Raw genomic sequence first — 10,495 nt, forward strand, 5'->3', positions numbered from 1 at the left:
ACCTATTAAAATGGCAATAGATATGATTGTTTTGCAGCTCAAACTTATGTAATGTGAAGCTCAGTGCTGTGAAGAAGTTGTCGTGCACCCCCCCCCCCGTTATCTGCCGAGACCAGGACGGTCATTTCAACAAGACTATTTTTAATTGCTACGGTTTCTGTGACTTCAAGTCAAGTAAAACAAGCTCAAACATTAAATAAAATGAGTACATCTGATCAAGTGCATCGGTTTTCGAACCTGACGGGAGTGCGATTCAACTAGACTTTCGGGAGTAACGTTGAGTCTGCGCCATTTTCCAGAGTTGGGTCACTAACATGATGAGAAGCTAAAGCTAAGCTAACGCTACCACAGGCTAACCCACGTTCAAWCTGTGCTGCTCCTTTCTTACACAAATTCATATTTTTAGACGTAATAAGGCCAGAAATCTTACCGCTCTGGATCCAGAGGAAAGCTGACGAGCAGAGTGGTGTTTTCGGATTGCTGCTGCTGATAATCACAGTTCGCTGCAGCGCAGCAGTCAGTCATTTTGAACGGGAGGGTAGCTAGCAAAAATGTTAGCTAGCGTTTGCAGAGTGGCAAACCTACTGTAAGCAAACTCTGCCCACAGACTTACACATTGGGCAAAATCTGAAACAGATACAGTTAAATTTCGAAGCTATTGATATCTCTTTAACCAACTAAGAACCCGCTAATTCCATGCTTTTTAAAAGTTGAAGTTGTGAGAAATGCTAACACACCGCCGAAAGCGTGTTTTCGCAACAACCAGGAACTAGTCCGTGCAGTACAATACGATGACCAGCAGAGGGCAGCGTGGCGCAATTCAGTCAGCCCAAGAGTTTTCATGTCAAGATGATTCAGCTCTCAGATTTCATCATTCGTATTAATGTCTGTGAGATTTTATGACAAATACAAAGCCAGTTCCCCAAGTGGGGAATGACTAGCTTTATATTTGTTAAGATATGAATAATATGGCTGACAAAAATAACAATTATTAGCTATTTTGTAACATGTAAATTAAAATAATGTGTTTAGAGTTTACTAGTTATTAAAATATTTATACRGCTCGCATTCAGTGATATTGATTGGATTTGAAAAAATTAATGTGTGGCAATGAGATAACTTGATACAAGATAATTTTGRGCAGTCGTGTCTCTGAGAGATACAGACATTGTTGGAGTCATAAAAAAATGAATGTGAGTCCACAAGATAATAACTCATGGCCACAAGATAGTTAATGCGTGGCCAGGTAATTATTATACTCATTTAATCAAAAAATTATCTGACATACTTGTTTTGTTCACTGTTTACATTTGAACAGGCCTCTGGCCAGCTGCTCTACAGCAGTATTTTGTTTTTGGAACAGGAACGAGTTGGTAAAACTATTGATCCAGTAAGTTTATTATCAATATGGTCTGAGACCAATGTTTCCATCATATGAGTGGATTCTCAGTCATCTAGGACATGAAAAATAACAAAAGACAAAGCAACAGACTTCTGTTCTGTAGCTGAAGACGAGTAGAGCTACAAGATTAACAGCATGACTCAAGGTTTATATCATTATGGATCAATCTGCTCACCCAATTTTACCATGTGGTATCACTTTAATTCAAACTCAGATCCTCAGAGGCCTGGSAGCTTGAGGGTTCTAAGCAAAATCTAAAGGCCCTGTCACACTGTGAAGTTTTAGACAACTTGTGCCGAATTATGAAACTTTGATCCAGCAAGTTGGTAAGAACTGCATAAGTTTTGAATCAGTGGCGCCTGCAGAAATTATTTTCAGGGGCGGCCGCTGAAAAACCAGGGGTGGCACACCAAAACTAATATCCATAACAGAAATTTTATGATGTGTTTGTAAAAATGACAATTTGAAAACTATGGCAAAATAAAGGCTGAGGTTTTGCCAACAGATGTTCATTTTGTTAAATTAAAGATAATATATACTGATTTTGTGATGTTCAAAGACAAAAAACAAAAACCCAAACTATCTGTACTTCTGCAACAGTTCATTTTTAATGTTTTCTGCATCTTTACACGTAAATTGTACTTACATTGTTGCATATTTCAGGGGCATCAGAAGTATTTGTAATGTTGGGGGGACCCACTGGTGGGGGGTCTGGGGGTCCTCCCCCAGAAAATTTTGAATGTAGATGTCGTTTCCTGTATTCTGGTTGTTAAACAGAACTTTAACTACATAAGAAAGCACTTAGTGTGAGTATCTAAAAATCAAGGGGAATAAATTTATTTGTTTAGCAATAGAAACAACACTGACTGGGTGAAATTAAATTTTATAATAAATATGGAGGTTCAAATGAATTAAATTTTAAATGTGATGGGGACACTTCCCCTCAAAAATGATTGCTGTGATGTCATTTTATTTAAAAATGTCAAAATATATGTTTTAATGACATTTAGGAACAAGCTTTCTCCACCTCTTCTATGTATGTTAAAAGTTTTATTTGCTTGTTGATGTTTACTTTTGTGAAGAAAAACTGTGATTATAAAAACCCAAAACTGGAAATAAAGACTAAAACAATCATAATTACAAACTACATCTACTGTAGTGTTATCCCAAAATATTATTTGCTTTTTCATGACATATTAGTTTTAATAAATATGATTTTGGTCTGGGAGAGGAAACTGGAGAACCTGGAGAAAACCCACTCCTGCACAGGGAGAACATGTGAACACAACCCAGAAAGCTATTCTAGCAATCCTCTTTCTTAAAAGCAACATGTTACTCTACCAACTGTGCTGCCCAATTTTATATTTATTATATAATTATTTAATGATATATTTAATTAAAATATACTCCATCTATCAACATAACCTCCTGAGAACCTCCATCTTTGAGAACATTGGTTTTAGACTGGTTGTTCTTATTCAGGGGAGCTACATTTTAATTTTTTCTCATTTCAAATAAAATTTAAATTAATATTTTTAACTCTTATTTGTAAAAAAAAAATCAATGTTTCTTTTTATATTTAAGAGTTTCTATTCCTAAATAGCTGGGGGAAATATAAAAAGGAAAAGGATAAAACTGGGCACCCGTTTTGAATATGCTTTCAGAACGATGACCAGCCAATAATTTTGGACATACWCTAAGACTTTCAGCTTATGCATGTGCCAACCATGACAGCTCCACAACATCCAGAGCCTTCAGCATCTCAAGTCTTGGCCGTTGCTACGACTGGTTGCGGTGAAAAAAGTGCTGAGACGAAAGGCTAAGCTCTATGTTTCAACCCTCACCTATGGTCATGAGCTCAGAGTAGAGCCGCTACTCCTCTGCATAGAAAGGACTCAGTTGAGGTGGTTCATCTGATTAGGATGCCTCCTGGACACCTCCCTTCAGAGGTGTTCCACACGTCCCACTGGTAGGAGGCCCCGGGGAAGAACCAGGACTCACTGGAGGGTCCCTCTCTGGCCTGGGAACACCTCGGGGTCCCCCAGGACGAGCTGGAAGTATGGCTGGGAGAGGGAGGTCTGGGTTTGAGAATTGATATTTTACTATTTTAGTAGTAAAAGATCTTTAGAAAAATAAACACAACAAAGAAGTGTTCAATCGTGAATTTTATTTATTGAATCCTTAAATCACTTTATGATACAAAAGAAAACTAACAGATAAAGCTGAAAGAAATTCAATAAAACTCAACTTAGTACAAACTGAGTGGCTCAATATCAGGTGCTGTAAAACCAATGTAGGAGTTGTGCCCACACTGGAACAATAGCAATAGAAAACTTTTGATCATAATAGGAAAATGTGTAGCGAAGAAAAATAAATGCCTGACACTTTTACAGTAATCAGTCGTAGTTATGAACCTCAAAAAATATTTCTGGTTCAGAAATTATGAGGATGACCAAACAAATGTAACATCACATTTCTTTATTTGCACATTTATAGTGCTAACAACGTTCCCAATAGCAGGGCTCCAATTTAAGTTCATGTCTCAGACATAACTTACAGAAACTTTTGATTTAATATCTGTTAGCTTAAAAATAAAAGCAAAATGTGTGTGAGGCATTTATATTCAGTCTGGTTCTGGAACCACAAACAAGTAAAAGAAAAAAAAATTCACCCCATTTTAATCCAAAGTTTTTATTTGTGTGCATCAAATATGTTTAATTTAGACTTTGTTTTCAGTTTAACAAAACTTTAGCTGCTTTTAATAGATTTATTTTTCCATTGAAAAACACATCAGGGTCTAAACTGAGATGGTGATGAAGATTTTTTATTTTTTTAACATTCAAAACAATTGAAAATGTGATTTATTTTTGGAGCAATTAAAAAATGTATTGAATCTTTAGAAAATAAAAAGTAAATAAAATCTGAAAACAGGAAAGTTTTTCCAAAGTCACTTCATTTTTTAAAAACACTTATTAAACCTGAAATACAAAACTATTTTCATACTTTACCATACTGCACAGATACTCTGCAGCAGAACGTACTCAGCTTCAGTTATGAATGGTGACGGAAGGAGGGAAAATTGCTGGTATCTACGGTAAGAAGCTGTCTGACAAGGAAAACAGGGTCGCTACATGTAGACAATCTAACCTTACAAATAAAATATACCAGTCTACAGGAAGTCAGAGTTTTATTTTAAGGCATCAACAGTAAACCAGCACATCTGTCTGGAGGCTCAGGACTCATCCTGCCTCTCAGGGAACATCTTCATGTACATCTCAACCATGGAATCCAGATCTAACTCAACATCCTCATTTATGTTCAAAAGAGCAAGACTTCTTGATTTGAATTTGTCAGGTATGTTCTCCAGGTACATCCTGAAGCGCTTGTATGCTACATCACAGCTGTCCTCCACAGGCAGGGTGGGCAGGATCCTGAGAAGTCTCAGGACAACCAAAACGTTGGGAAAGAACTTGACATCAGCGAGCTGCAGCGTCTCATGGAGGCTGGAAGGAAAAGTCTCCCCTTTGCCCTTTTTGCTCCATTTGACCAACCAGCAGTGCAGCTCAGCGGAGAGGCTTGCAGCATTCGGGATGTCATCATTAAACATCTGCAGGTTCAGCTCTTCAGGCTGAGTGGTCTTGTTCTGCTCTATAACAGCAGGTACAAGAGACAAACACCTCAGGGTCTCCAGGTGGGTGTCGCTGAAGAGCTCATCCACTTCCCTCATGATGTGGTTAACCACGGGAACAGACAGGTTCTCCTTGTAGTACGTATCTGGCTGAATGGTTCCAGGTTCCTCCTGGTGTTTCCAAAAGAACAAGCGAGGAACACTGACTGGGATCTCCATAGCTGTGGCTAGGTTAACAGCCTCATCAAACCAGAACTCATGGTACACGTCAATGTTGTCAGACACCTCCTTCAGAGCGAGCGTTACAGCTTTAAAACTAACTGCAGCTAAATGGGCTTCTGCTGCTTCCCCTTGTAGGTTTTTCCCAAAAGCCTGTGTGAGCACCGTAACGTTTTTCAGCACCAGTAACGCCATGATGAACTCAAAATCAGTCAGTGCCTTAGAGATTTCTAAAGCGTTGTGTGCGACTTGGTCACTCCACCTCATGTCCTCGTTGTCGTGCAAGCTGTCCACACAGAGCAGCAGAGCCTCTAAGACTTCCAGGGCCACCTCGAAYGCATCGGGCCCTCTGGTCCAGCTGGTTCTGCAGATTTCTTTCAGCTCGTTGGCTTTGTCTTCCTTGTCMGGGTAGAAAATGGAAATGGCATGCTCAAATTCTAACTGCAGCAAAGGTGACTCGCGGAAAAAGGAATCAATCTTCTTAAAGGTGGACATGACGAGCTGAACGCCGGACAAGCTGATACTGTTGGCCAGTGACACATTCAAGGCATGAGTAGATCTAAAGGTAAGTAGTGCCTTTGGATACTTTTCAGTCACTTTGGCAGCAAAAGCTTTAACTTTCTTGAAATGTGTCCCAGAACTAGAGTGGGCTTGGCTTCTACAGTGGTCCATGTCTAAACCCCATTTGTCAACCAACTCAGTTAACATTTTCTCAGCCACGTCATCGCCTTCAACACTCAAGAACCCTGCAAACCTTTCCTGTAGGCATTTAGACTGGTCCAGAAAACGAATAAAGACTGGGAGGCACCAGTTATTTGAGATCTTCACTGGCTCATCAGTGAGCAAAGAGAAATGGCCATTTAGGTTAACTTCCTCTATAAGCTTACTGCACACATACTTCTCACACACCTCAGTCAGCTGATCGAGCTCCTCTAAGAAGCAGAACTGCTTCGATGCATCGTACTTTTTCTTCAGTAATTCATCTCCACAGTTAATGCCATAATCTAGCAAAGCCTGAAAGAAGCTCAATTTAAGACCTTCGTTATCATCAGCAGAGACAGAAGGAGGGATGCCTTGCTTTCCCAACAGTAGAAGTGCTTCGAATAAAGACTTGAGATACTTTTTCTGTTCTCCTTCCGGCGCTGCCTGGGTATCTTCCTGAGGGGCCTCAGGAGGAGATTTCTTGATTCCTGACAGAAACATAAATACAGTGTTATTTATGTAGTTATTTTGTTTTTCTGTCAAGTGATACAATTAACAGTAATACAATTTTTACTTACTTTTTCTCCCCCTACCCCCTACTGTTTCATCATCTTTGGCCTGCAAAAACAAAGACAGACTGAAATAATGATGAAAAAACAATTCAACAACATAAAAAACAACAAAAAAGAAATATTTGTCCTTCTACCTTGTGTGACATCAGGAAGCTAGGAAAGTACCACGAAAATCAACTTTATACTACTTACCACACCATATATAGCTAGAGCTTTGAACTCAAACAAGCTGAGCTGAGTGGTGCAGTGATGAATGTTCAGACCTCCATGTTGGAGAAACTAAATATCATCTTCATGGCTCAACACAGGAGAACCAGRTTTAAAAACAAATCTGAGAATAATAAGTGATGATCGTCAAACTTTAGACAGAGAAGACAGATGTCTTGAGAGGGACAGAAGAAATGAGAAACTAACTTCAAACAAAGATGTCTCAAGTTTCCCTCTAATTCACACCTTTGTTCACACAACCAAAGCATCTCTTTGTGAACCGGGCAAAGCCGACGATTCTCAGGTGGGAAAGAAGAGAAGAATCTGCCTTTGAATTTGGGTGAATAAACAGAGTTTGAAGCTTGGAACTGACATCTTGCAGATAGTTTTATTTTGAAGTTTTTATATCTGGCTTGAAATGTAGCTTGCAATACGCATGAATTCATTCAAGGTATGCTAGGTCTTTAATTAAGCCTTTCTTTGTGGGGGTACAAATGTTTATTTGCGATTTTTATTAAAGGGGTAATATTATGTGTTTCTCAGGCATATATTTAAGTTCTATACCATAATAAAGTATCTATGCCACCTTTAGTTGTTATTAAAATGCTGTTTTTTATGTTTAAATAGAAAATAAACTTTTCTTGTCATCATTTCCATTTTTAAATACATTGAAATTGGCCTCCCCCCCATTTCAACACATGGGGGAAGGGGGGGTGCATTGTAGGGTTGGGCGATATTGGCAAAAAAATTAATCAYGATTAATTGTGGTATTTAGCCRAWAACGATTAATTTGACGATTAATCCCCTGGAGTCCCTGGACAACCTTATGTCCTAGTCACATGACCAATTTAGTGGGAAAAATTTGCTCTTCATAAAAATCTGTTCCAATTTGTCAAAATTACAGACTTCGAGCTATACATCAAATTTTTAATTGTGTTGATAGATAAATAAATTTCAGAATTTATTTATTTTTAATGTTCGTCATATTTGAAGCGGAGAGGAGCACCGAGCGGACTGACCGGGGAAATATCTAGTCAATCTGCCTGGTGGCATTAATTGTATTAATCGTCAGGTGCCAAAAAATAATCGATTAACGTTTTTCTGACGATTAATTGCACACGATACGATTATGCCCAACCCTAGTGCATTGTGATATGGAAGCTCAGTGTAATACATTTCCTCAAAGGTATTTTGAATTTGAAAAGGGCTGCGCTCAGAAGTAGTATTGGGGGCTCAAYAGATGTTTCAGTTTGCTTTGTTGCTGCAGAGAGCCTGCAGGAGTTACAGGCGGGGGGTGGGTGTGGTGCTCTGTGATGAAGAAGCTCAGCTTGGAGACAGCCCAGAGGCAGAGCTGGTTCTAGTCCCAACCAGTGGTTTTTGCTCCCCTGCCTGGCTGCCTCAGGACACTACAGGATTTCTCAAACAAGCATGGTCATGTTTTTAATGAGAGGATAACATTGTAACATGATATAAAACTCAAAAAAGTTGATTTTACATGATATAGCCCCTTTAATTATTTTTTTTACAAAACATTGTTATCAAATGAAACTCTATCAATTGAACAACCCAAAAACATAATTGTCTCATATGGTTTAAAAGACCGATTTGTTTTACTCACCGTCTCTTTGCCATGCTTCACTTGTTCAGTTTGAAGTTGGGGTGGAAAATCAAACATCGTTGGTACGGCATCAACTTTCAACACTGTGCCTGGAACGTCCTGTAACCAAAGCAAACATATGTGAACCATTATAAAATAAAAAAGGATGCATAATCTGTAAAATACTAAGCGAGGTTTGATCAGTCTGTAAACAAACTGATCAAATGCTCTGAATGATGCTGGGTCAGACTGACTGTGAAAACTGAGGTTATAACTTACACCATCAAATGCAGACGTGTCAAAATGTTTCCCACATAATCTGTAGTATCTGTACAGATGCTCTGCTGGTTTCTCCAGGAGGTCCTTTCTCTGGCAATTTTCAACCCACTTTTTGCACCTGAAAAAAAAAAAAAGTAAAATAAAATCAAGTGTCTTTAATACCCACATACACTTATTAAACTAGAACATTTATAATTCTACAGAAATGTTAACCAATACCAAAGCAGGTCTTTGAAATAGCTAAGTAAAAAAGGCCAATCTGGCCATACGATTACTTCAGGAAACTGTATTTTGGGATATATTAACTTTATTAAGCTTTTTGGTACCACAGGAATTAAAAGCATTTAATCAAAAATAACATTAGTGATAGAATGATACGAGGACTTGTCAAACTTTTTTTTTCTACGTAAGTAAATACAGATACCCTTAAAACTACGTTTCACTGCTTGAATTAGCATCGATGTTTGCTCAGGTTACCTTTGTGGATCATGAGGAAACCGGAAGATCGGCTGAGAGGCTAATTTACCTCCGAGGCAGTTCTGGACAGCGCACTTATTCTGCATGACAAACCTTTAAAGTATAAACGTGTGTTTTGTTTTTGTCGTGAAGTATTTAAGAAGACAAAAGGCAGCTGGTAGCATTAGCTGTTATGCTAAAAATGTCCAAAAAAGTATTTCCGGTTTCCGCCTTCAAAATAAAAAGTACATTTGACAACACACGTTCGGCACTTTGACCTACAAGCCCGCCCAACTTACATTATTGTCAAACAAGTATAATAAGTAGAAATAATACATAATAATAAGTATGTCCAAATAAATTAAATAAACTCCAGACTTTCACATATTGAGTTTAGTACAGTCGTTTTGTTTATGCTTTTATATTGAAGGAAACGTCATTTCCTGTTGATTTTATGTACAGACCGCAAACACGCGCGAGTTTCCCTCTTCTCTCAGCACCTTTTGAAAATWATCCGCTTTGTCATATTTCATTTTATTATAGTGTGGCTTCAAATTCATATTTTGTATAAAAAACATAAGCACAATGTTTGACCAATATGTTTATTTCAAGAGGAGCAAGTAAATAATGAATCAAAACTTCCCGCTTGTGTGATGCGTTTTGTTATTGTCACTGAGAAGCCATGTTCCAGAGGCAGGAAACACTGGGCGGGCTCGGTCCAGTTTTTCAGGAATTCTGTTTGGGTTTAAACATTCAAACGAAAGGCATGTTTTTGCAAAGAGAACAGAAGACGCCAGCCCAGCCCACTCTCGATTTAAGTTTGGTTGCTTGCTTCCTATTGGGTACTAGTTTCTCGCGATATTTGGCGACCAATCATGAGGCAGGAGCTGTGAGTCAAATCAAATCGGGTTTCCTCAAAAAGGACAACCGGCAACCGCTGAGGTTTAACAGGGTGTTCGAGAGGCTGAAGGTGGTGGTGTTTATCTCTGAACAACTCAAGGTAAGATGATGACATGTTGATTTCACATAAAATGACTGTAATTAGTGCGACTGGCATGGGCAGAATGACTGTTTATATCATACGAGTTTACCTTTACGCTAATAACGTTCATTCTGTTGTGAGTCTACGTTTACACGCCAGGTCCTGTATTTCACTAATATACAGTAAAATAAAGCAATTGTGAACATTTTATTTTCCGAATACGTGCACAACTAAACCGTCTTCTGCCTGATAGAAATTTAGACAAAGAGAACTAAAGCCTAAGATGAGAAAGGACTTTGAAACTTTTCAAACTTAAAAATAAGGTTGAAAAAAAGTTATGCACAATAATCTCATGCAAAGGTTAATGTTTATACAGCAAGGGATTGCGTTGTGTGTGTGTGTGTGTGTGTGTGTGTGTGTGTGTGTGTGTGTGTGTGTGTGTGTGTGTGTG

At 38.5% G+C, this 10,495-nt stretch overlaps 3 protein-coding genes across 3 annotated transcripts in view; 1 reads left to right on the forward strand and 2 right to left on the reverse strand.

The window, feature by feature from the left end:
* The window catches only part of si:dkey-250d21.1 (uncharacterized), a 25,123-nt gene extending 24,348 nt beyond the window's left edge, over positions 1–775 (reverse strand). The window contains exon 1 of the mRNA XM_014007926.1: positions 431–775. Coding sequence (XP_013863380.1) covers positions 431–525 — 95 coding nt within the window. The 5' untranslated portion in view covers positions 526–775. The remainder of the gene's footprint in view (positions 1–430) is intronic.
* A 3,797-nt stretch (positions 776–4,572) lies between these two features.
* Positions 4,573–9,301, reverse strand: thap12a (THAP domain containing 12a). The gene is made up of 5 exons (XM_014007927.1): positions 9,084–9,301; positions 8,607–8,724; positions 8,349–8,447; positions 6,530–6,569; positions 4,573–6,439 (listed from the first exon to the last, which is right to left on the reverse strand). Exons 1-5 carry the CDS (start codon positions 9,167–9,169, stop codon positions 4,635–4,637), a joined length of 2,148 nt encoding a protein of 715 aa, XP_013863381.1. The 5' UTR covers positions 9,170–9,301; the 3' UTR covers positions 4,573–4,634.
* Positions 9,302–9,853: 552 nt separating this feature from the next.
* si:ch211-266i6.3 (cytoskeleton-associated protein 2) overlaps positions 9,854–10,495 on the forward strand; it is a 4,694-nt gene continuing 4,052 nt past the window's right edge. Inside the window, exon 1 of the mRNA XM_014007930.1 lies at positions 9,854–10,062. The gene's annotated coding sequence lies outside the window, so the exon portion shown is untranslated. The remainder of the gene's footprint in view (positions 10,063–10,495) is intronic.

Source organism: Austrofundulus limnaeus, unplaced genomic scaffold (assembly GCF_001266775.1).
Source record: "Austrofundulus limnaeus strain Quisiro unplaced genomic scaffold, Austrofundulus_limnaeus-1.0 Scaffold45, whole genome shotgun sequence".
In the NCBI taxonomy this organism is placed as follows: Eukaryota; Metazoa; Chordata; class Actinopteri; order Cyprinodontiformes; family Rivulidae; genus Austrofundulus; species Austrofundulus limnaeus.